The 24,818-nt window shown below is 46.2% G+C and overlaps 1 protein-coding gene and 1 non-coding gene across 3 annotated transcripts; one reads left to right on the top strand and one right to left on the bottom strand.

Annotated features, from left to right (window-relative positions):
- The first annotated feature begins 1,590 nt into the window (after nucleotides 1-1,590).
- Nucleotides 1,591-1,663, top strand: TRNAK-CUU. The gene has a single exon. It is a non-coding gene; the product is annotated as a tRNA-Lys (tRNA).
- A 5,883-nt stretch (nucleotides 1,664-7,546) lies between these two features.
- LOC124683285 lies at nucleotides 7,547-18,607 on the bottom strand. 2 transcript variants are annotated; one of them, XM_047217846.1, is made up of 11 exons: nucleotides 18,173-18,607; nucleotides 17,985-18,081; nucleotides 15,831-15,875; nucleotides 15,492-15,687; nucleotides 15,362-15,461; nucleotides 11,172-11,268; nucleotides 10,989-11,084; nucleotides 10,042-10,289; nucleotides 9,873-9,953; nucleotides 8,233-9,792; nucleotides 7,547-8,136 (listed from the first exon to the last, which is right to left on the bottom strand). In XM_047217846.1, exons 1-11 carry the CDS (start codon nucleotides 18,586-18,588, stop codon nucleotides 7,653-7,655), a joined length of 3,420 nt encoding a protein of 1,139 aa, XP_047073802.1. In that variant the 5' UTR covers nucleotides 18,589-18,607; the 3' UTR covers nucleotides 7,547-7,652. The 2 variants fall into 2 exon arrangements, with proteins under 2 accessions (XP_047073802.1, XP_047073798.1); XM_047217842.1 differs by having other exon boundaries at nucleotides 7,547-9,792.
- Between the last annotated feature and the right edge of the window lie 6,211 nt (nucleotides 18,608-24,818).

The following is a 24,818-nucleotide window of genomic DNA, read 5'->3' as shown; positions in this document are numbered from 1 at the left end:
TTTTATCTTTGTTTTGAAATTTGGGGTGTTACAGGGCGAGAGCGGGGCGAGAGGCGGGGCGGCGCGCTGGCAGCACGGGGCGAGAGGCGGGGCGAGAGGGAGGGGCTGAGGTGGCGTGATCTGATTGGTCCACCTCAGCTAGCCGTTGGGGTAGCCGTTGCTGGTTCAAAAAATCCGAAAAAAATGCCAAAAAACCCCAAAACTTCATCCCCACCCGTTCAAAAAATTTCCTTGCATTATTTTTAATGTTGTAATCTGAAAAAAGAAATGCTCATGTCGAGGAGAGAGAAAAGCTGATGTGGAGGAGAGAGAAGTGAGAGCTGGCACTATAGCCCGTGCATTGACACCGTGGGGTGAGAGTGGGGTGAGAGTGAGGGAAAAAGCTGACGTGGCGGGTGAGAGTGGTGTGATGCATTGGCACCAGCCTAAGAGAGAGCCAAATAATGAGTGATGAATGACTAAGCTTAGTAGTACAATACAGTCTGTATTATACAGACAATGAACGTTGTGCCGACTTGAATAACCCATGCATTGAGGTGTCGATGACTGCAATTTCAAGAGTATTTCCAGCTTGGGTGATTAGTTTGGAAATTGGAACCACTGCTGCTCGTGATCTGCAATTCGGGAAGGGTTTACTGCAAGCAACTGGTTTGCAGCAACAGACATATATCTTGCTTCTGGTTTTATAGCAAAACCGACTTGTTTCTTGTGATCTCCTTTGTCTGAAGATTGAAGAAAACTGAACGGTGTCCGGATAGCTGAATCTCCGTTTGCATGGAATGTTGGGCGAATTTAGTGAACAAAATGCTTTGCTTTCAGTCAACGCCTCTTCAAATTCAACCGGAAAACACTTTCTTTTCAGGCAGGGGGGGGGGGGGCATTTTACATTATGATTGCACATTATTATTGTACAAACATTTAGCTCACACGTTGACATAGGATTGAGTTCAAGGAGGCTTATGATCCAAGGCTCCAGATTGCTGCAGATAGGACAGTGCTCCCTACGTCCCAAATTAGTTGACTCTTAATTTGGGAGAAGCGTCATGCTGAATCCTAGCACTTCTAAGCTAGATGATTCCAAGTTCTATGATGATATGTTGGTATTTTACATCCATGCTCTGGCCTTCCTTTTTGATAGAGGGAGAATGTGTCTGGTCTGCCACTCTATTTCGTAGTTTGCAGTTACCAGATTAAGAATTGCAGACCGATGCCGATCACCTCAAGGAAGCATCAAAGAAGTATGCGGCCTGGGGAATCTACTCGTTCTGTTCTCCGCAGCTGTTTCCCATCAGATGATTTGGGTACCTGCAGTAAGGAATGACAGAGACAGGATGGAGCGAGACAAGTGTCAGATCGAGTTAGAGTTGGTGGCAGCAGTTGCAAGAGGGATGATTGTGTGTGTATGGAAGTGTTTTTTTTTTAAGATCATAGATCAGGTTTACAAACTGAGCACAAGTATAGTTCAAAAAACCAGGCAAGAAGTAAACGAAACTGCTTTAGCTAAGAGCAGAGGAAAAGAAAGTTGATGGGTGATCTTTGGCGTGTTCTCGTTTAATGAATGAGGACTGTATAAATCTCCATTTCGCACAAGCCCGTCTAGCTCAGTTGGTAGAGCGCAAGGCTCTTAACCTTGTGGTCGTGGGTTCGAGCCCCACGGTGGGCGACATCTGCTTTGTTTTTTTCCACCTACTTACTTTTGTGCATGCGCCTATTATCTGGCTGATAACTTAAAACACACCGAGTCGCTCAGATTAAGCAAGAATTATCAACATAACAATGAACGCCTTAGATTTAGAAAAAACGTTTCGGAGTTGCGGTTACAAGATGGACAGAGCGGACGGAAACCATATGCATGTAAGTCCAAGACCGAAGGTTATACAAGTCAAAAAAAAAAAAACGAACGCTATAAACAAAAGCCTAGAATCGACACCAGCCGATACGTAATGAGAAGCGAGAGTGCCAAAGTCGAGGTAGTCCGGCGAAATCCCGACTGACCATCTTTTGCCCCGGGCGCCAAGGTTGGAGTTGATACTTTTTCCTTCGAGCCATGTCGGGGTCTTGCAACTTCGGTAGTAGCGCAACACCGTAGACCAACGTTCTCACCTCCTCCGTCCTCCAGTGTTCGACTGACCATCGCTGCAACGCCGTAGACCAACGTTCTCACCTCCTCCGTCCTCCAGTGTTCGACGATTTAACTAGGTGAGTTTTGCTTTTGCTATTTGCATTTTATTTTGCTTTTTGTCAATCAAATTCAAAATAATCAATTCTACAGTGTAGATGAAGATGTTGAGGGAGATAATCTTCGACGCGAATCTTCGTTGTAGGAGAAGGAACAAGACGATGATGATGCCAAAATAGACATGCTCGTGTTCTTTTACGACGAAATGACCCCGCTAAGTATTAAAAACCTAAGGTGCAATGGCAAATAATAACACGTTACATCACATTGCATAACACGATCATTGAAGATGAGCACGACATGGCAGCAAACTTTCGGTACATCTCTAATGGGGGTCCTTTGAGTCAGAACATGGTGCAAACATGACACAAAGATTCCTCACAGCGCATCGAAGCATCGAGAACCGATACATTCATACTCAGCTGCAAGATGATCTTGTTGATCATTACTGACAACTCTAGAACACTTCATATGTATGTGTGTCTTCATTTGAACGCTCGTGCTATTCACTGTATTTAAACCCTGCCACGTATTTGGCGTTGAATAATTTGGTTGTAAACTTAAATTTTACCCTTTCAGAATCAATGTATTTTACTTTATTATAATCGGCTTCCATGTATTTGGCTTGAAAAATTATAAGTAGCTAGTTATAGTGTATCGGCTAGGCACTGCTTCTCTTTATAGCGTGTTTGGTAACTTTGATGATAGGGAGTGGGAATTCAGAGGGGGAGTTAGTGTGGGGATTAGCCTTGGGACCTTCATGTTTACTCCCAAGAGTAAGCTATTTTTCTGTTCATGACTCATGAGTTCAGAAGCCGCGATGTCACCTTCATCAGATGTCATCTCCATGTATCGCCGTTGCTACAAACGTCCACCTGCCAAAAAGAAGCGCCACTTTTCATCCATGCCGACCGGTGCACGTCTGACGCTACTGTTGTGGGTGCATGCATTTGATGAAGATCTTTGCATGTTTTAGCTTCTGGATTGATTGCCCAAGCACCAGGCCACCTGCAGCACACACACGCATGTGTAACAAGCCAAGAGAAGCAGCAAATCGATCGAATCGTTCACAGCAGATTGACGTGAACCTGATCGGAACTCTCAGCTTGCGCTCGTCGTCGTCGTCCTGCTCGTACACAGCTGGTACGTGAGAGAATCAGAGAGTAACTGGGACCTGGTGGAAGGCCAGAAACACACCGAGTCGACGCTGTTGAAGACATTGCCGTGCTTCTTTTATGGAAAAAAGCTGGCGTTCCCCCGGGGGATCACGCACGATACATCCTCCTGCTTCGTTACCGTCAGATCAGTTTTGATCGTCCGTTGCTTCCCATTCACGTGTCCTCCTCCTGACCACGTATTTCTTAGGGAAGTGCTGAGCGTCCCCCGGGGGATCGGAATTCCGATCCCCCGCCTCTACCGTTTGACACGTGTCCCATACTCCCATGACCTCTTCTCCTCGGTTCGTTCCATCCGTCCGCAAAACTTCGTTGACCACAGAAAATAAGCACACACAGGCCGGCCCGCCCGACGAGCAGCTCCCTACCACCCATACACCCCGCCCCTAGTCGGTCTTCTCCGGTGAGAGACCTCGCCGGCGTTGACCAGGCCGGTAGCACCACCGCTAGCTCTTCGTAGCAACACCCCTGGCTTTCAGTAGCACCACCGCCGGCCGAACGAAGCATTGACGGCGGCCAAAAAATGTCGTTGGCGGCCTCCTTGTAGCACGCCGCCGCTTGCAGCAGCAACCGCCGCCATCGGTTGTAGAAGCCACCACCTACGCTTGTAGCAGTAGCCGTCGCCGCCGCTTGCAGCAGCAACCGTCGCCGCCGGTTGGAGCAGCCGCCACCGCCGTATGTAGAGCGGCCACGCCATCGCCGCTACAAGCGGTCGTCGGCGCCGCTTGTAGCAACCGCCACTGCCGATTGTAGCGGCCGCCACAGCGGCATGTAGCAGGCGCCGTTCGCTCCTAGAAGCAGCCGACATCGCCGATTGTAGCAGCCACCGCAACCGCCGCATCGCCACCAGAAGCAGTCGCCGGCGCCGGTTGCAGCAACCGCCACCGCCGCTTGTAGCAGCTGCCACCACCGATTGTAGCAGACTAGCAGTCGGTGGCGCCGTTTGTAGCAGCAAACGCCCTCAGCTGCCGCCGCTTGCAGCAATACAAGGCACCTCGTGTAGCGAGTTGCCGGCTACGGGTCGTCCCGGCCTTGCAGCCGGTGGTGAGATCCTTGGGACCCGCAGCACCGGCGACCCCTGCCTCTTGCAACACCGACGGTATCCTAGAAGAAACGCACGAGACAGAGGAAGATCTGGCGGTGTCGGAGCTTGCAGCGGTAGCTACTGAGTGAGAGGGGTGTGTGTGTGGGGGGGGGGGAGTTTGACGGAGGTGGAGGCGGCGCCGTTCGTGTGGGCGCAGGTGGAGGTGCGGGTGCTTGTGGTGGTGGAGCATCGGCCCGAGTCTCCGTCATGGAGCTCATCGGGAGAGAGATCTTGGTTGGGGATTGAAGGAGACGATGCAGAGAAAGAGATAAGGGAGAGAGAGGACGTTCTGTGTGGGGCCAGGGACGCGCGGCAGATGCACAATTCGGATCACGCGCGCTCGATAGATGTCCATCGGACGGTCCCGCGCCCGGAGGATGCAGGGCGTGCGATCCCCCGGGTGATTAGTAGCGTTTTCCTTCTTTTATCCATTTCCACTTCCCTACTCAACTCGCTTACCCACGAAACAATCGGAGATTCTCAGTCCCACGTCCTTCAAACTCCCGTTCCCTAGTTTCGAGTTCCCCAACCAAACACACTATTAGAGAAGCTAATATAAAAAGTTCAAAAATAAGGGGTCGGCGAGAGATGCCCTTAGAAATGGAATTTTGTGCATGTGCAATCCTTAGAGCATCTCTAACAAAGCCCGTAAAAACGCGAACCGAAAAACACAAGTTCAGTGCACCGAACTCGTGTTTACGGGCCGGAAAATGGCAGGCGCAGAACAGAACATTCTGTTTTTCAGTTTTCGTTACAGGCTGTTCTGCGCATGCGGGTTCCGAACCTGTAAAAGCAGGGTTTTCATATGCAACACATACAACAATATATCTTAATTAATCAAATAATCATCTAAATTATTACAACACATAAATAATTGTCTGAACCAAATTATTACAACAGTTTTGGGAAAATTGAATAAATGTAAAATGTCTCAACCAAATTACAACAACTTCGGGAAAATTGGACAAATGCACAAATGTCTCAACAATGATACATGTGACAAGCAAATGAATGGAATGATAGGATCAAAGGCGACGGCCATGTCGCTGCCAGTGGTGCATCTTCAGATCATAGACGAGCTGGGCATGGGTACTGGAATTCTCAATCTGCCGATGTGCCTCAGGAAAGCTTCAATGCGATCCGGATTGCGTTGGGGTTCCACTCGGGTGCCAACATTGTCATAGAAGCAGGGCAACCTCAAGTCTCTTTCATCCTCGATGATCATGTTGTGAAGAATCACACAACATGTCATGATGTTGACAAGGGTTTTCTTGTCCCAAAATCTGGATGGGCCACGAAGTATGGCAAACCTTGCTTCCAAAACACCAAAAGCTCTCTCAATGTCCTTGCGAGCTGCTTCTTGAGCCTTGGCAAATTCAGCTTCTATTCTATCTTGGGGATCCTTGACAGACTTAACAAAAGTTGCCCAATTCGGATAGATGCCATCGGCTAGGTAATATCCCATTGTGTACTCATTGTTTATGACCTTGTAGTTGCAAGTGGGTGCTTCTCCATTTGCTAATTTAGCAAACAAAGGAGACCTTTGCAGGACGATTGATGTCATTGAGTGTCCCCGGCAAACCAAAAAAAAAGTGCCAAATCCACAAATCTTGTGATGCTACGGCCTCAAGGACAATGGTTGCATCTTTGCTCTTGCCACAGTACTGTCCATGCCATGTTTTTCGACAATTCTTCCATGTCCAATGCATACAATCAAGACTACCAAGCATACCATGCCAACCTCTTTTCTCATTTATCTCCATCAACCGTTTGGTGTCATCCTCGTTGGGAGCTCGGAGATTGGTAGGCCCGTACAACTTGATAATCATGCGAGCAAACCTGCGGACTGACTCCGTGGTAGTATCTTCTCCAATTCGAAGATACTCGTCGGTGTAATCCGTCGAGATGCCATACGCAATTACCCTCATGGCAGCAGAGATCTTTTGGAAAGCGCTGAAACCCATCACCCCGGCGGCATTCCTACGTTGCTTGAAGAAATTCGAATGCAATTCGCAGTACTTGACAATTCGGACAAACAAGCTACGCCGCATGCGATACCTCCTACGGAACAGATGGGCAGGATAGGTAGGTACCTCGGCGAAATAGTCCTCCATCAGCTGCTCGTGGCCGAGGAGGCGATTCCGCTGGATGTGGTTCCGGCCGAACACGGAGCCGCGCCTCCGATTCAGCAGCTTCGCGCGATCCTCCAGGTCCTTGACGGCGAGGAGGAGCATGGTGGCCTCCAAGTCGTCATCGTGGAGCAGCTCTTCGAGGTCGGAATCGTCGGAGCTCGACGAATCCAACAGATCGAAATCGTCGCCCAAGCTCATCCTCGATTCCGACGGAGCAACGGCGGCGGCGGTGGGGGCGGCAGCCAGAGTTGGGCGAGGAACGGGGTGCGGGGCGACCGGCGCTACCTCCGGGTTGCAGGGCTCGGGCGAATTGGGCGGGGCAGCGACGGCAGAGTGTGGTGGCGGCGCGGGGAGCTTGGGGGAAGGAGCGAGCGGTTGCGTCAGCTGAAACTTCAGCGCGCCCTAGATAGGACTCGAGCGTTCGGTTCGCTCGATCGACCCCTACAAATACAGGCCGTTTTGAGTTTTCGCCCGAAAAAAGTTTTTCGGTTTTGCCCCCCTTTTACGGTCACTGATCGGCGCCGTTTTTCGCCCCGCACCCGTAAAACGACGGTTATTTTTCGGTTTTGGCCCGTTTACGGGCTCCGTTAGAGATGCTCTTAGCCTTAGAAATGGGTTCCATTTTGGGCACTTACAAATTTACAAAAACACCTGCTTAAAGCAAACACCATTACGCTTACTTTCTTTCTTCTCTCAACTTCTCCCCGTCGGAGTATTCTTTTTCCCATACAAATAGACAAAGACTTCAGCTGCAACACCAGTTCTGCTTAAACTAGACGAGTGGTTTCACATCCCATGATTTCGTACCAGCAGATCGGTTGACTGATAATTCAGTTCGGTGTTGGGTTTTAAACCATTTGACCAAGCGTGACAGTGAACCAAGTGTAGGGAAAAACCAAAAAACAACCAACTCTAAGTCGCCAGAAGCAAGAGGTACAAAGTGTGATGAGCCCAAGCCGTTCTACCTGGGTGGCTAAGGTTTAACAGCTGATTTTCCTGCAGGGCTTTTAGGCTGACTGGGACAAGAATCACAACATTAGCAACCTACCTGGCAGGAGGGCTCATCTACATAGGTACTCGTCTCACCAAGCATCACGCGAGAAGCCTGCATCCGGAAGTCCGCCTTGCCTTCTTACTGGATGATGGTTCGTTCGGTCAAGGCGTAGGGCATACTTTTCCGTAACCGGACCACAAGACAAATCCCTATCTTCCGGGTTTAATCTGTTCCTTTGTCGATAACCTGATCCCTCTCCGTAATCGCTGAAATGCCCACCATAGAATCCAGTAGAGTCCTCTTGGAGAGGATACCTATCAACAGGAGCAGTGTTGTGTCTGCCATACTCGAGATCGGTGTATTCATGATACTGGACATTGGGTGGATTACCATGGAAGGGAACGCCTCGTTGGTCCATTGCATAATTTACATGTTCTGATTCTCTTGAGTTCATATAAGGGTCATGCCTTCCATCATATGAAGGGGGATCATGCCTTCTGTGACCACCATACTCCGTTCTTGTCGGATATGAAGCAGGAGGAGAAAATTCTGATTGCCGGGGACTAAGCCTCCTTCTACCAACATCACCATCACTGTGCCGGGGACCCGGCCTGCTTCTACCAGCATCACCGTCACCGCAATAATCCTCACGGTGACTCAACATCCTCCTATCACCACCACCATCACTGGAATAATCCTCACGACAATTCGGCCTCCTCCTATCACCACCACCATCACTGAAATAATCCTCACGACGACTCGACCTCCTATCACCACCACCATCACTGGAATAATCCTCACGACAATTCGGCCTCCTCCTATCACCACCACCATCACTGAAATAATCATCACGACGACTCGACCTCCTCCTATCACCACCACCATCACTGGAATAATCCTCACGATGATTCGGCCTCCTCCTATCACCACCACCATCACTTAAATAATCCTCACGACGACTCGACCTCCTCCTATCACCACCACCATCACTGGAATAATCCTCACGACGATTCTGCCTCCTCCTATAACCATCAACATCACTGGAATAATCCTCACGACGATTGTGTTGGTCGTTGCTTCTAGGATGATAGTTATCATAGTCCATTCTTCGACCTTCCGGAGAATTGACCCTCGATTTCTTTTGAGGGTGTCTTCTCTCCGAGGGTGAATTGCCCCTATAAGAATTCACTCCCATATTACTCCTCCACTCTTTTCTACCTGGTCCCCTACCGTCTCTGGATCTGAGTTCAGTCTTTGAAGCGCTCTGATCATCATTATGCCGAGGATGACTTTTTGATGTGGAAGAACTACCGAGATCACGGCTTCTCAACTTGTAATCCAGAGCATCCGGTTCGTGATTATGAAGACACTGAGGATCTTGAGCTTTGCGACAATCATCTCTTTCAGTTTTTATGTAAAAAAATTCTCTGTTCCTTTCCAAGTTCAAAATCTTACAATCAGCTGCCTGTTCCTTGTGTTCCTGACTCATTCTTGATTTGTCACCTGAAGTATCTATTTCTGTTGCTTTGTGAGTACCATTGCACTGGGGATTGTTTAGCTCCTGCTTGCCCGCATAGCTTCTATCAACTTGTTGGTCACCATCCCATTCAGAGTCTTGCTGGGTACCTATTCTGTTTGAAGTAGTTGTCTTCACATGTGCAAGCTTTTCTCGAGAGCGGCCATCAACATGCCCTGATGCAAACCCCCCAATAGTTAAACCAGATTTAATACTTCCCTTCTCAGGAATCTTCTCCTTTTCAAGAATCAAGTCATGTTCATATGCATTTTCTACCCTATGAGTCTCTTTCTCTTTTCCAGATTTGGTGTTGTTTTTATCACCTTCAGCCTCTCCTTCCGCAATGTAGTTGTTCTGCTCATCATTGTGCGCCAGACTTAAATGGGTGGTGTCATTCTTGAGAACGCCTCTCCCTTCTCGACTAATATGTTCCCTTGAGTTACTCGTAGCTACTTTTTGGGTTTGGTCGGCTTCTTCTCTGCATAGCTTGTTTGACATCTCCGTAGTTCCTGTTGAGCCTTGATCGGTGTTCAATTTCCTTTTACCAGTCACTTTTGCTTTCTTCTTAGAAAGATCTCTTGTTCTATCAATTTCTGCAACAGAAGGTGTATGGTCCATGCAATGTGATCCAATGGTGTCCGTTTCGGTAATAGAAGGTAACTTTACATGGTCTCTGCGAGGTGTTCCAGTAGTTTTTTCTAGTTTATGGTATCTGTGAGATTTAAACAGAAGTCATTTATTCCAAGGAGCAAGTGAGTTAAAGCTTTGCAAAACAAACAAGAGTTAACATACCCACAGTAAATGATAACCCTTTTATCATCCAGCTGCCAAGCACGTATTCTTCTGCCACGCTTGCTCTCAAAGGAAATGTCGCTGTGGTAAACCATTAGATGTAATGAGAATGAGAAAATCACACAAACTATATAAACTATAAGCAACTAAGTTCAAAAACACAGAGCACCTTGGCAAACACTTTTTGTGATATGACACTGGACAACGTCTGCAGACCGCAAGCCATTGTGCTATTTTAGCGCTGTCTTCCATCTTTCCACATTTAGAGCACCAGTGTGCCGGACATGTAAATGACATACCGGCAGCAATCTTTTTCTCCAACATACAAGCTCCATCAGTGTCATCTGGCTCAAGTAATTTGGCAATACAACTGGGGTGGTAGAAGTGCCCACAAGATGCTTTATAGCATTGGAACACCTAGAAGAATGCACAATTAAGAAACTTGGAAGGACAAGAACTATGAGGATATGAAAAGAATAAAGATTCAGATAGGGGACTTCGTATCGTAATTTTATTGGAACACACTCGAGGATTATACCCATGAGACTCAATCACATGCACATCAGTGTTTGAGATGTATATACTTTCCCTATAGTAACTGTTTAATATCCCCTTGTATAAGGGGTTTCCTGCATATTTCCCCCACGTGTAGCTGTATTTATGGAGGCTTATGCCTCACAGAAAAGCACAAAAGGAAGAAGGCACCAATAACAACACAGCTCAGCTGCTCAGAATTCAAAATACATGAGAATGAAAGAAATCATGAAACTGGATTTGAATGTTTTCAGTTAGTAAGGCACATGATGAAGGGTGCTAAATGTTAAGGAGTATTAGTATTGGTCTAGGTCTCTATGAGTCCGTATTTGTCTAGGTTTACTATTCTTGTGCGGTTGTGCCAAGTCTTTTGTAGTGCTATATAATGTGGCCTTTGGCCTCCTGGTAATACAAGTTGCTGTTTGTCTAACACTAAATAGAATAGAAAATAAGCAACAAGCATACTCGCTATATGAAGGTAAGAATTATCCTTCAACGGGAGAACTCCACAGCTACAGAAAGCCCCGTGATCCCAACAATACACATGTTCACATTCTTATAAGAAAAGATGCAAGATGTTACCTTAGCATTTGGCCCATCAGATGGCTCAAGATCTCCACAGCTGAAACATTGGTGTTGCTTATATTCACAATTCTTGCACAGATAATGATCAATTTCCTGTGAATATGTAAAAATGGCCGTCACAAATTTGAACCAGGAAAACAAAAGAGCTGCAGGACAAGTTAGTCATAACCTTGAAAGTACCTTTAGCTGTGCAGTAGTTAAACCAAGAGTTTCACAATTAGATTCTGTTCCATCTTTCTCTCTGGGATGAAAGGCCCTTTTGCATTGTCCTACACAGCTACATAAATCAAGAATATAATCAAATTATTGATTAAACAAAAGCAGGCTATATGCCTGAAGTTTATAGGTTACTGACACAAAAAAGACTCCATGGAATTAATGGACGTCCTACTTGTTCAATTTGTTGGATTTTGGGCAAATCCCAAGTCCCCCGGCTAGGCTAGCTGGTAACTAGAGGTTTACCAGTGTATTCTAGATTTCTAGTGTGGTGCCTCTTCCTTTTCCTTTCTTTTCATATTTTCCTCAAGTTTTCAACTTCAGTCAACCTTTAAGCAACATTGTTTCTCGATTTTTTTAAACGGTTTCCACAATAAATAAAAAGGGGTTGGTACTACAAATGCCACTACACACTAAGACATCTGGCAATAGCGCATGGGTTGTTCAAGAGAGGTAGAGGTCATCATATGATCAGTGCAAAGAATCAAGAGCTGAAAATGAGAGAAAGAAATATAGATATATGTTCTATTGCAAAAATAGGAAATAGATGACCCAGGCTATTAATGACTTTTTTTTCCTAGGGAAATAAAGGAGATTACGTTTACAATCTCCAACAGAAATGAGATCTTCTAGTGTCTTTAACATGATATCTTAGCATATTCCTTTGGAGCCACATGTTATCTTAGCATTACCTTTGGAGCCACATGTTATCTTAGCATATTCCTATGAATGTGTGGTTCACTCACTACATACATACACCCTTAATCTTGAACCTTCTACAATACTATACGTACACCCTTAATCATGAACCTTCTACAGTATTAAAATCAGACCCTTAATCATTAACTCTTTACAGTATTATCTATAATATCTAAATTAGAGCAACCCACTAAACGCAATTCTCTGAACATGCAAGCTATCCACATCATAGATCTTCACCGAGCAATCATAGTATGCCGCATCATCCTACTTACTTATGCAGCTATGATAAATCATCTCTTCTATTTTTATTGACCTCACCATCTATGTGATACTAATCACCAACTAATCCAACGGCAACATTGTGTTAACACTATTAATTAGTTCCCAACGCAACACTCATGTTTACTTCAAGCGTTCTATTTAGCAGACGGCCGGACTAGGTGCAGCCATAAGACACACCGCGTATTTTCTTCCGGCTTCCATTGCTTTTTTTTTTTGTTCGCCACAGATGTACCGAACAGACACTGACGATATCTCCTCTCCATTAGTCTGGAGTGTTTTCTTCCCTTTCAACACAACATTGCGCAAGAAAAAATTGCCGTTCATACCTCGCTAAGGGCAACTGGAACATTTTGCCTTCGCTGAACGCAACCAACTAACTGAATTATCCATGTTCCTCATAGGATCTTTAACTCTAATCCCTTTCCCTCCCCTTCTCCTTTTATAAGTCCCACTCAGTCGGTAAACTTGGGATACTCATTTTAAGTTTTAACTTCTTGACCATTGTAGTATTATTCTAATGATTGGTTAATTAACTGGACGAGAAGCTGCAATCACATCTCCCCGGTTCCATTTCATTTCAAAATGAAACCCAGTGTTCAGCTAAAGGGGAAATTTGCTAGAGGATACCGTTTTTTTCAGGCATTTACCAAAACACACCACCCAAATGTGTCTTTGCCCAATACCATTTTGTAACCCATTTGCCACAACACACCACATGGCCCAAAATGGAAAGTTTCACCTTTGTACTTGCGATGCCTACGTCCAGATTTCAGCAGTTTTTATTTCTCTAAATCAATTGTTGACCCCATGCAGTCTGTGTGTATCAATTTTTTACTGAAATTTATGAAACTGAAGCAATCTCTGTCAACAACTTGTGTCCGGTGAATGGCACACTTGTGTCCGGTGATCATCAAAAATTCAGCGTACGAGTACACCAGAACATCAATTCTTGTAGGCTTGTAGCAGAACTATTATTCGTCCTATACAAATGACGGGGACATGAATTACAGACTACAAAACGGATCATCAACTGTGAAAACAGTTTGGGAGAAATGCCCTGCCGGGGACCCAGGCCAAGTGGCTGTTCAGTGCCGTGATCCAGCACAAGGGCGCCGATGACTGCGGCCGGAAGCGTTGGTGCAGGGCTTGTACTGCTCACAGGCCGGGGCGTCACCCTGCGACCCTGCAGCCCGCAGTCATGGGGGCCTGACTGGGGGCCGCAGGTGGGGGACGGCCAGGCGATACTGGAGTTAGGAGCAAAGGAGACAAGCTCAATGGCGGCAGGCGGCGAGATGGAGAATGGGCTTGATGGCGCTAGGGTTCATCGATCAACGACGAATGAGACTGCACTGATCGGTAGGAAAAAAACTGTTCGGCAAAGTTCTGGGCATATTTGTGGGTACAATGGTAATTTCCCCTGTTGAAAATTCAAGCTTTCCGTTTTGGGCCATATAGTGTGATGTAGCAAAGGTGTCACGAAATTATAATGGTACTTAGCAAAGACGCGTTCCAACGGTGTGTTTTGACAAAGATTGAAAAATAACGGTGTCCTACATCAAATTTTCCCTCAGCTAAAAGGTCTTAACACGAATCCAAAGAGAAAAAGCTAAGCCAGGCATTACAACCAACACTCAGCAAACAGCTGCCAAAAACTTGCCACCTCAAAAGCTCAAAAGCCAACCAAACTAAAAGATAACTAGCCTATGCATTACTACTAGCTTCAAGTGTTTTGCGAGCTTTTTGGGAAGAGCCAGATGCTTATTCCAACACCAAATGGATCAGAGTGTCCACATGAATTTATCTACAGATGTGCAGTTGTGTGCAACTGAATTTCAGTACAAGATTTTTTACAGGTTTCGATAGTCAAAATCCTTTTTTACCTGTGCGATCAAACCATGTTCCTGTCCCATTTGTTCACCTTTTTAAATTGCCACAAATTATTTGGGTCTACTACCAGACTATTAATTACTGAACTGAAGCTCTACTAAATTACCTTACCATGTAATTTTTCTTGAAGGGTGTATGCCATCTCCGTCGATTTAAGATTGTGCATTAAACGTTTATGATATGTCATCGACACATATTTTATTACATGCTTGCTTACAATTTGCAAGAACAAATTTCGGCTATTTAAGAACTACTCCATCCAGTTCTACATAATTAGTTTTACTGTTTTGTTGAACTGAACTTTTGGGAGAATAAAAGCAGCCTCTACCTATGTGCATTAAACTTATTTACCTGATTCATACATTTCAAAATGTTTTCTTTGTTGTACCCCGCACAAAAAATTCTCCATAAAATTAATGATTTTGTATTAAACATATACAGTTCTTTTCATATAGTCACTCCTCATTTTTATATGACCTACTAGGCCCGACATGGTTGAGCCTCATATATATTTTACAGAATTTGCTTACTCAGCTAAGTTGGCCATATCAAGAAACTTAGAATTATTCCTCGGTTTTCTTTGTGACTAATGTTCCTATTATGGTATACAAGCCATTTTAACTATTGTGTTACTCTGACCTAAGTTTGCAACTGCAAATGTTGTATCTTTCCACGCACCACAAATTCAGTTTATGGTCTTTGTACTCGATCAATAATTTTGGATGCTTCTAACTTTTCGCATATTACTTTCCATAATTTCCCGCAGATGGCGCAGGGTATGATCTAGTTTATTTTAGACGAAGTGCCACATTCATCCCATATGCATAACCCATTAAATGACATATATCTTCCGCCTTTCTGAACTAGCCAAGAAAAAAATGCTAAGGGCTCCTTTGATTTAAAGGATAGGATAAGCATAGGAATAGAAAATGTATAGGATTGGAATGGCATGTCTACTTGAAACCTATAGGAAGATGAAGTTTGTTTGATTGTAGCAAAGGAATTTTTCCATGAGATATGAGCTAATGCTTTTTTCCTATAGGAATTACACTACAAGATTCCTATAGGAATTTTTCCTATAGGATATGTTCCTATGAATCAAACAACATATATAGGAATTTTTCCCATAGGAACCAAATCCTACACAATTCCTATGCAAATCCTTTGAATCAAAGGAGCCCTAAGGTTTTCAGAGAAACACATGATCAATTGGTTTAACACTACCCTCACTGTCGCACAGTCCAATGCAAATGTTGATCACATCAATTATTAAGCATCCTTACCTTAGCAATTTCCCTCCATTGTCACATATCGCACATAAGTTATCAGTACCAGCTTCACCATCATCATCACCAACATTGCCAATATCACCATCATCATCACCAACATTGCCAATATCACCATCATCATCACTATCGTCATCATTGCAGCTGTAATCATCATTGCTCTTGTCATCATCATTGTCTTGATCATCACTATCGTCATCATCACAGCTATAATCAGCATCACGTTTGTCTTCTTGGCCAGTGTAATCATCATCACTATCATTGTCCAAGTCTTCTTCGTCGTCACTACTGCTCATAACAGTCGGCTTTTTGGTACGCACGGCCTGTAAAATGAACTGGCTCAAATTATAAATACAAAAACTGTTACAATGACAAGATTCAACAGTATTTTAAAAGATTTCAAAGAATGCATATCTGGTCTGATTTTTTTACGTTCAGATATCAGAAGATTAGCTTCATAATGTACCTCTCTGATGTTCCTGGAGGTATTCTCAGTAAACATTTGAAGAATCTGTTTGCAGAAAAAGTCATGTCAAGACACCTACTAAATAAACAGAGAAAAATTGTAAATAACAAAGTCCGAAATCATTGCAATAACAAGCAACTCCTTCCCATTTCCTTCGGGTTTTCGCAGAAGAGGATTGGAACGAAGGTTGTAAGTTGTAACTGTGCTCAACAGGGGCAACAGGTACTAACCATGTCAACTGGAACCAAAGGAGTTTTGGGAATTATCCGCTTAATTTGTTTATAATGCCACATGCCTCTAGGCTATGCAACAGAAGTTACTAAGGAACAAACTGCCCTAATCCCTGATTTCAAGGAAACACATCTGAAAGGGAAGCTAATCCCTAGTGATGCATGTCTGAAGGATGTACCGCACCGCCTGGCCTCCTGCCAGTCTGCCACATGGGCTTGCCTCATACTGTAGGTTGTGCCCCACATGGCACTACTTGGTATGTTTCTGTGCACAAAGTCTAAATACATACTTTTCCACCAAGATGATAGGTACATATCCCAAGTAAGTACAACTTCAAGGGGTAGGTAAATCAAACATGTCCGAGAGATTCCATGTTACCACCACACAAGTTGCACATAATAATGAACCAACATTACAACCACCGAAAGAATGAGTGACAACTTATCCTTGTTGCACAAGCCACTTATAAAGCATGACATCACAGCACACGTCACTACAAAGACTATATATACTTATATTTGGACTACTTGATCCCACTGGACATGACCAAAGTAAACTGGCATGACATCAATGGGAACGCATCCATTGAAGAATTTTAGAGGGTAGTGTATACAACCGTGTCTTCTTTACTGATGAACAGTCCAAGTTGTCAGTTGACGGGTCAAGATTGTAGGATCACGACTCCTACCAGATTTGAGAACATATATATGTTTCATGGAGTTGTATTGTGCAACTGTGCATTGACATAAGTAGTCTACAAGATATATTCATATGTTTGACTAATGTGTCTGTTAATGTTGGTGCACTTATACATCAAGTTCAATTAAAATTTTATCATAATCTTACATCATTTGCATTCTGTAAATTAATTATTTACAACAAAAAGGATAGTACGTGCATAGAGAAAATATAACCAATTAGATTAACAGAACCCAAACCAGGAAAGGGTGTATCAAATTTTGCATGCTTGATAGCCTGTTGTCAGAATCATTATCCCACCAATCATAAGCATGATCATTTTATCATACTTCCCACCCTATATACTCTTACTGCTCTACTTATGATCCGATTTGCATCATGTTGCCTGCATGGGATTGTATGATTGTAATTCATGCATCCCTAATGATCCATAATACAATCCTAACAACCTTCTCACCACATATAGTCGTGGGCCTAGGTGGGCGCGTGGAGCACAGGCCCCATAATAGCAATACCGTGCATTAGTGCTGGATCGGGAGAAGCATATCCTATGCATTGGGAGTTATAATGGTACCATATTTATAATTTTGGATGGCTTGATTACAAGAACACTTGTATAAATGGGGCACTCCAGAAAGATTGTTCTTTTTAGCATAATTCATTACTTATATAGATGGGGCACTAGCTAACTGATATGAGACTGTTATACTTCTTATTTATAATTCTATAACAAGATAATAGCTACCTCTAGCTTTCTTTAATTTTAATATAATCCTAGCATACTCAGCTGTGCACCTCATCCGCAGTCATTATGCACTGCAATCTGCTACTGTCATTTGTGAATATGGGAGTTGCCGACAGGCTTGCGTTAACATGCACAGAAGCACGAACACACCAATGACTACCTAGGCAATAACAACATCTGTATAGAATAATTTTTCACCCCTGCCCTCATACTCCAGACGTAGACCATCCCCTTATGTTGCTAGTGTTGGACCGTGTGTGCCCCCACTCATGCCACTATAACACCACAGCCATGTGCCTTGTCCGTCTCAATACCTTCACGTACTAAATCACCTGCCACCAAACCATGGAATTTGGGCCATTTGCAAGAATTCCTGCGGGAATCATTCCCCATGAAATTTCCTGCACCCCGATTGGTGCCTAAAGCATGCGAATATAGTACTACAACCCTATGTTTACATCGAGATTCAGTATGCATACCTTTGACTTCATCAAGGTCGGATCCTTCTCTGCAAACAGCTTGATTATGGAACGGTGCTTCTTTAAGTCATATTCAGAAGGCTTGATGTCAAATTTACTACAAAGAAACAAGCAAATCATAAACCATATGAGTTACTAATGACCTGACAATGATATACTTATAAGGCAGAAGCATGTGGGTGGAGTACCTGAAAACTTCAGACAGGTGATCCAAAAGGCTTGTCTTTCGTTTTCTAGGCCACCTCCTTACAAAGTGGAGCATCTGAACCGTGATCAATATAGATCGAACAGTATTCTCGTAGCATTTCCGTGGTTTCAACAATTCTATCCACTTGCCCTCACTTGAAAGCGCCAAGATCTTTGGCTGCTCATTGTCAAGTCCAACCCTCCAAGCCACTACCTCTTTGTGCACCTTAAGGAGGAGACCGTCCGCAAGCCCTTGCAAATGAACCTTCTTGGAATCAAGACGTGCTACTTCACCAATCTCACCGAACTTCAGAGGCAAAACACTGAAACAAACAGGGTCGCCATCGCCATCCTCAAAGTGATATTTATCAACAACATTGAATCCCGGGTCCACATCATCGTCATCGTCATCAAACATCCTGGTTGATGGATTCTAGCAGTGATAAAATAATAGATTTTACTTCAATGAAGACCAACAGTTCATCAATTTAAATTTATGAATCCTCCTAACAAATCCAGCATGGACCAGAACACTAATACCTAGCCAAACGAAAGGAACCTAAAGTACTGTGCGTCTGTGCTACTATTAAGGGTCAACAGAAGGCGACAAATCAATTATCTAAGTAAAATCAAAGAGCAAACTGTCATCATTGTTGAATTCCAAAGCATGAGATACGTCAACTATTAGCCCACCGGGACATAAGATTAATATTGTTAGTTAGGGCTCATTATCTAGTTAATTCGGGGGTAGGGGTTGGTACAGAATCTGGAGTTTTGAACTCTGCTTGAACTCACAAGTTGAATAGTAGTTAGCTGTTCATTGACTTAGATATCAGGCATAGCCTTTTGCTTCTGACCTAAACCTAGCCTTTCATAATGGATTCAGTGAACATGTCGAATTAATTGGAGAGTCCCAAAATATAGTCCACCAAAGACTATTAGCAGAAGAGCTCTTATTATCTGATGATAAATAAACTAAAGAATGATTGTATCATTTGCAGTATTTGGCATATCTATCTCAGCTATTGCCAACCGAAATGTCTAACCTACTTGGAATGCTAAGCATTCTTAATTTTCATTGGGGTAACTACAAGGATGTATTCTAGCGGATTCATTTAAGAACTAGTACCCGTCCCTACAAAAATTTACAAGCACTGACTAACTTTGCCAATCATCCAATTTCTGCGAAGCCAGTAGGTGAAAGTGTTGCAAATGAATCTAAGGACCCTTCCGCAGAATTACAGGAAGCGTTTCTTCAAACGATTGCGGGGGTTTCTTTATTAACAACAAATAAGCAGCATAAGAAAGGTACAATCTTTGGAAACAAGCGGAGAGATCCTACACATAATTGCGCCCACGGAAACGATGCGATTTTCTTGGGAAGAAACCCCGCAAGGATCGAAAGAAAAAAACTCTTGCATAATAGGTCTCGTCTAAATCGGCAAAGGCGCCAGCGGTAAGAACCCTAGATTTGATCATACTGCGCTCCCCCAAATTCACCAAAAAGGAATCTACCAAGAACGGCGCGCAACAAAGCCGATTACACGGAATATCTAGAGGGCCAGGCGCCTGCGTAGCGGGAGGAATCGAGGCGGATGCTGGTCGCTGGGGACAAGAAAGTACCTGCAGCAGAGGCGATTTTCCCCTTCCCGAGCGCAAAACCCACAGCAGGGTTTCCGTCAGAATAAAATTGGAGTAGTAAAACACAGGAGGGGAGTGAAGGGACAGATGAGCGCAGGGGAGATTTTTTTAGACTTCTCCAGCAAATCCCATCCGCCGCCGGAGCCCCTAATCGACGCGTGCCAACTACGGGGCCGACGCTGAATTCCTGGTGGGCCGGCCCAACTAATCGCTCGCCCTCGGTGTCGATCTTTCTCTTTTGTTCGGTTTCGGCCAAATCCTATATAGGCCGGACGTTGCTGAACATCCCCGCCGCATACTCCGTCTAGGCATGCGGGCCGGCCTGTTAGCGAGGGTGGTGCCCGCGTGGTTGGTGAGCGACAGTCACCTGGGCAAAGTTCGGGCCAGGCCGGGCCAGGCCGGGCTTTGGGCCTGTAATTTAAGCCCAAATTCGGCCTGAACGAGCAAAAAGTCCGGCCCGACCAGGCTAAAACACGCAAAAATGAAGGCCGAGCCTGGCTCGGCCCGAAGTGCAAGCCCGGCCCAGGATTTTTGGGTCGGGCTACCCATGCCCAGTTGTAAGCGACACCTTCCTCGCTTTCTCAGCGACAACGCGACGAGCTGGCGACGACAACAACTATGCGACCGGCAGGGAGCTGCAGCGGAGAAGGAGGCGGCGAGGCTAGAGCGAGGTGGAGCCGAGCTCTGGAACTTAGGGTTGGTTTGCGAAGTTGGGGCAGCGAGAACTTAGGGTTAGGGTTTTTCTTACTGGTGCCAAAGAAAAAGATGATGAGGAAGGGGTTAGAGGGATGGTCGGGGGCGTGGAGGAACGACGAAGGCAGAAATTTGAGGAGGGCGGGGTGCAAGGCGACGCATTAGCGACGGAGAGCGCGGGTAGCGGCAGTAGGCGGTTGCAGGTGGCGGTGGCAGCGGGGGAATCAACCAAGAAGTGGCTCGTGCGTGCGTGGTGCAATGAATAGGGTGTGGGTGTCACGTATGTACAAATGCAACGGGCGTCAACTAGGGTTTGCCTTAGCCGCCTTATATCATACTCGTGGTAGAGGGCTGACAAAGCGCGGCCCACAAGAGTATTTGGCCCATCAATGCTTTCACGGATAAAGCTAGCATACAAGAAAAAGAACTCAATTTTTCACTAGAAAAAGCACGATCTCGCCAAAGGTTCCCGGTGCACCTTCTCTGCTTAACATCTTCTCCTAGGATCACTCTGGTCGCCTTTATACTCGCCATGAGTTGTAAAAAGAACCACGGTATGATGACCTATCTGCTCCTCAAGTAACGGGCCGACCAAAGCCCGACGGGAAAAATCTTGGCCTAGGCCCGGCCCGGCCTAACCGTCGGGCCGAAAATCTTGGCACAAGCCCATCCCATCATAAGGAAAGCCCGTCGGACCTCGGGCCGGGCCGCTTCCTTAAATCGCGTAAAATCATGGCCCAGGCCCGGCCCAGCCCAGCCATCGGGCCAAAAAATCAGACCCAGGCCCACCCCACAGGCATGGTCGGGTCAGGCTTGGCCCGAGAATTACGGGCCGACCGGGCCGGGCTGCCCATGGCCAGGTCTACTCCCACTGCATGGACCGCTATGCATGGCCGTCTTCATACTCGTCATGTGTTGAAAAAAAAAGTGGGATAATGATAAAGAATAACTCAGGAGGATGTGGGTACTATGGTCGTCTTCCAGGTTTTAGTGATTGCTAGTATACATGTACTGCACACATTGTACTTTTTTTTGAACAGGGGAGGCCTCGAAGGGCCTAGAGCTTCATTGCAGTCAAAGCGGTGGCAGTACAACTTACAGAAAGGGTCAAAGGAAAACTAGAAATTACAGGACCTTGTGAACGTAACAGGAAAAGCAATCCGGTCCAGCTCCATCTCCACCACTGCAGAGCTCGCCGTGGTCTGTTGGGGGGATGACCCCCGGTATGCCAAAGGCATGCCAAACCGGATGGTTTGAGCCATCAAGATACCGGTTTGATCTTCATTCCGGACTGACAGTTTAGGCTTTTAGCTAAGGAAGCCTATACCGGTATGCCGAAAGAAGGACATGCCGGAATGAGCTAACAAGATACCGGACTACCGGTATGAGCAAGCTGGTCAAAGATTCCTTCAGGAGCTAGAAGACAAAGATGAGCTAAGCAAAGTGGCTTTAAACGAAGCCGTGACGTAAAAGACGAAGGTGACGTCCAAAGAAGCCGGAGGACATCAGCCTCCCTGTTTAAAGAAGATACCGGCGTCACCTATGATTAAAGTAGCTTTATAAAGTAGCTTTGTAAAGTAGTTTGTCTGTTCAAAGATGCCATTAGGGTTTCTTCCCCTGTAAGCCACCCTCTCCCCTACATAAGGAGAGGGGGCAGCCTCCTTCACGGGCGCGGAAGATAGACGATGAGATAGCACTAGCTTGTATGAGAGAAAACCTCATGTAACCTTGTTCATGGAATAGAGAAGATCTAGAACGGAGTTCATCCTTGTGTCTCTCTTCTTCTACCTCTGGCCTTGGCCAAGTTCTTGAGGAAAGCACCCGGAAGTTCATCCTACTTGATCCAAAACCCTCCCCCGAATCCTCTAGCGTCCAACTCGGCCCCAACTTAAGCCATCCTATGGCATCTGTCTGTTCACCATGACGACAGTTGGCGCCCACCGTGGGGCAAGAAGTGGCGCTTGCTGGAGTTCATATTCGGGCGGGCATCCTCGACGTCAACGGCGAGCGCACGGTGTCCGCGCTCGTGCAACGCATCTACAACATGGACTTCATCAACGACAACGCAGGCTGCTTCGCCAACGGCGGCAAGTTCCCGCAGAACGGCCGCACCATCGAGTTCGGCAGCCACCGCGTCTACTTCGGCACCGTCCCTGTGCGCCAGTACCTCTCGCCGGTGCTAGTGGCGCCGGATCCGCCAAGGTGGCTGTGTGCTGGCCGTGCCGCCGGTAGCGTGGAGGTCATGATGGCTGGCGCGGTCAACACCGGCAAAGGAGCTGTAGAAGAAGGAGCTGAGCGTGCGGCATCGACTCGTCCGGCAAAGCCACCGCTGGAGCGTGACGCAGCGCCGCGGGAGCATCTTCGGCGCCACCGGAAACCCCTCTCCAAGCGGCGATGCACACGCCGGCAACGCCCATCGCGCGGAACATCGACCCGGCAAAGGCTCGGGAGGAGCCGGAGGCCACGCGCAAGGCACCGCTACCGGTGGCGCAGACATCATCCGGGCTCGGCGCGAGCTGAACCTAACCCTACGTGAGTATAACGCTGCCCATGGCTTTGCTTCTGTTAGCGCTCATGCTGCTAGGATGCCGGAAAACCGGCTTAAGGCTCGCAATCTAGATCATAATCTGCGTAAGGAAGTTCTTGCCGGCAAGAGTACTTCTATATCTGTGAGCATTGTAGAGAAACCCAAGTACAGTAGCCCGGATAAAACTATAAAAGCTGCTAAGGCCGCAATGGAAATGTGTGAATCGTTATCTGGAGATGAATTAGCTAAGCAGCAGGATAGAGTTAGAGAATTACTCGATGTGATACAGGCACAAAATGATGAGCTTGCTAGAATGAACAAAGCAGCGCTCGAGGCAAAATCAGCCCGGTCGACAAAAGTTGCCGGAAGCAAATCCAATGGGCAGGCGTCGTCCCCCCATCCGGATAAAAGAAGAGAAAAAGAAGTGAATGCGCGGCAGATGACCGTGTACGATCCGGTCCTTGCTGGAAAACAAAAAGCCGGGCCACATGATGCCGGAAGAAAAAGCTATGGAGCAGGTCGCGGTTATGCCGGAAATGGCTATGCCGGAGATGATCATGTCGGAAATGGTTATGCCGGAAACAATCATGCCGGTAGACATGAGACCGGGCAAAATTATCGAGCTGCAAGGGCAGCGTATGTTGAAGAAGAAATGCCACCACCAAGGTACCGGCAGGCAAGAGCCGCGGAACCGGAAAGATATGATGAGGCAGATTCCGAGGTGGAACGAACTAAAGCCCGCCGGAACCCTTTGGGGGAACGGCTGGGGGAAAGATGCCTACCAGGCCAGGATGCGAGGCACAGGCTGGATAGAGTGTATCTTTCCGAGATGATTGAATCCGAAGGTCCTCCTGGCCCTAAGTGTTTTGGCCCACGGATCATGAGAGAAGAGCCACCGGTGCGCAATTTCCAATTGCCCCGGGACACAAAAACATATGATGGCACGACCAAGCCAGAAGATTGGCTGGCGGATTATGTCACAGCTGTTTATGTCGTAGGCGGCGGAGTAAACCGGCGTTGGACCGTAAGAATTATACCATCCTACCTGGTGGGACCTGCGCGTATCTGGCTAAACAACTTGCCGGCAGGAAGCATAAATGGATGGTTGGACTTTGAGGAAGCCTTTGTGAGCAACTTCAGTAGCACTTACAAGAGGCCAAACCGGCCCCAGCAGCTCGCTTTGTGCCAGCAGCGTGCAGATGAAACAGACCGGGATTATTTCACCCGGTGGAAGTCAATGAGAAACACATGTGAAGGAGTGATTGAAGCACAAGCGATTGCTTGGTTCAGTCAAGGATGCCGGAGAGGATCACCACTGTGGCAAAGGCTACAGAGGAATATGCCAAGCACATTGGCTGAAATGATGCGAGTGGCGGAAAACTATGCGTTGGGAGATCCGCTGCAACCGGCAGTGCATGCCGAGCCAGCACAATCAGGACAACCCCGGCAAGATCATAACCGGGATAACCAGCATAACAAGAGAAGGGAAGATTTTCCGGATCTAAGATATGGTCCGCAGCAAGTAGCCGCAGTGCAGGAAAATTCCAGCCCCAGCGGAAGCCAAAGGCAAAAAACCGGATCGCAGCCGTGGGCGGGTCCTAAAAAGAAGTGGGTTGAAAAGGAAAAGTGGGGACAGAAGAAAGATTGGCAAGAACATATGAGGTACACCTTGGAAGCGGCAATGGACCAGCCGTGCAAGCTTCATACTCCACATCCGTCGAAGCCGGCAAACCATTTGACAAAAGATTGCTCATGGATCAAGCACTTGATGTTGAGGGGTGCGGCAA

Source organism: Lolium rigidum, chromosome 1, assembly GCF_022539505.1.
Source record: "Lolium rigidum isolate FL_2022 chromosome 1, APGP_CSIRO_Lrig_0.1, whole genome shotgun sequence".
Classification (NCBI taxonomy): domain Eukaryota; kingdom Viridiplantae; phylum Streptophyta; class Magnoliopsida; order Poales; family Poaceae; genus Lolium; species Lolium rigidum.
The sequence above is the reverse complement of the archived record's forward strand: the minus strand, read 5'-3'. Positions and strand labels throughout refer to the sequence as shown.

Excerpts from the sequence above, each read along its gene's own strand:
- LOC124683285 (XM_047217842.1), bottom strand. The coding sequence starts at position 18,588 with ATGTTTGATGACGATGACGATGATGTGGACCCGGGATTCAATGTTGTT. Across the intron at positions 18,082-18,172 it reads CACCTGTCTGAAGTTTTCAG|TAAATTTGACATCAAGCCTT; the intron begins GTACTCCACCCA and ends GTTTCTTTGTAG. Across the intron at positions 9,954-10,041 it reads CACAAAAAGTGTTTGCCAAG|CGACATTTCCTTTGAGAGCA; the intron begins GTGCTCTGTGTT and ends GGTTTACCACAG.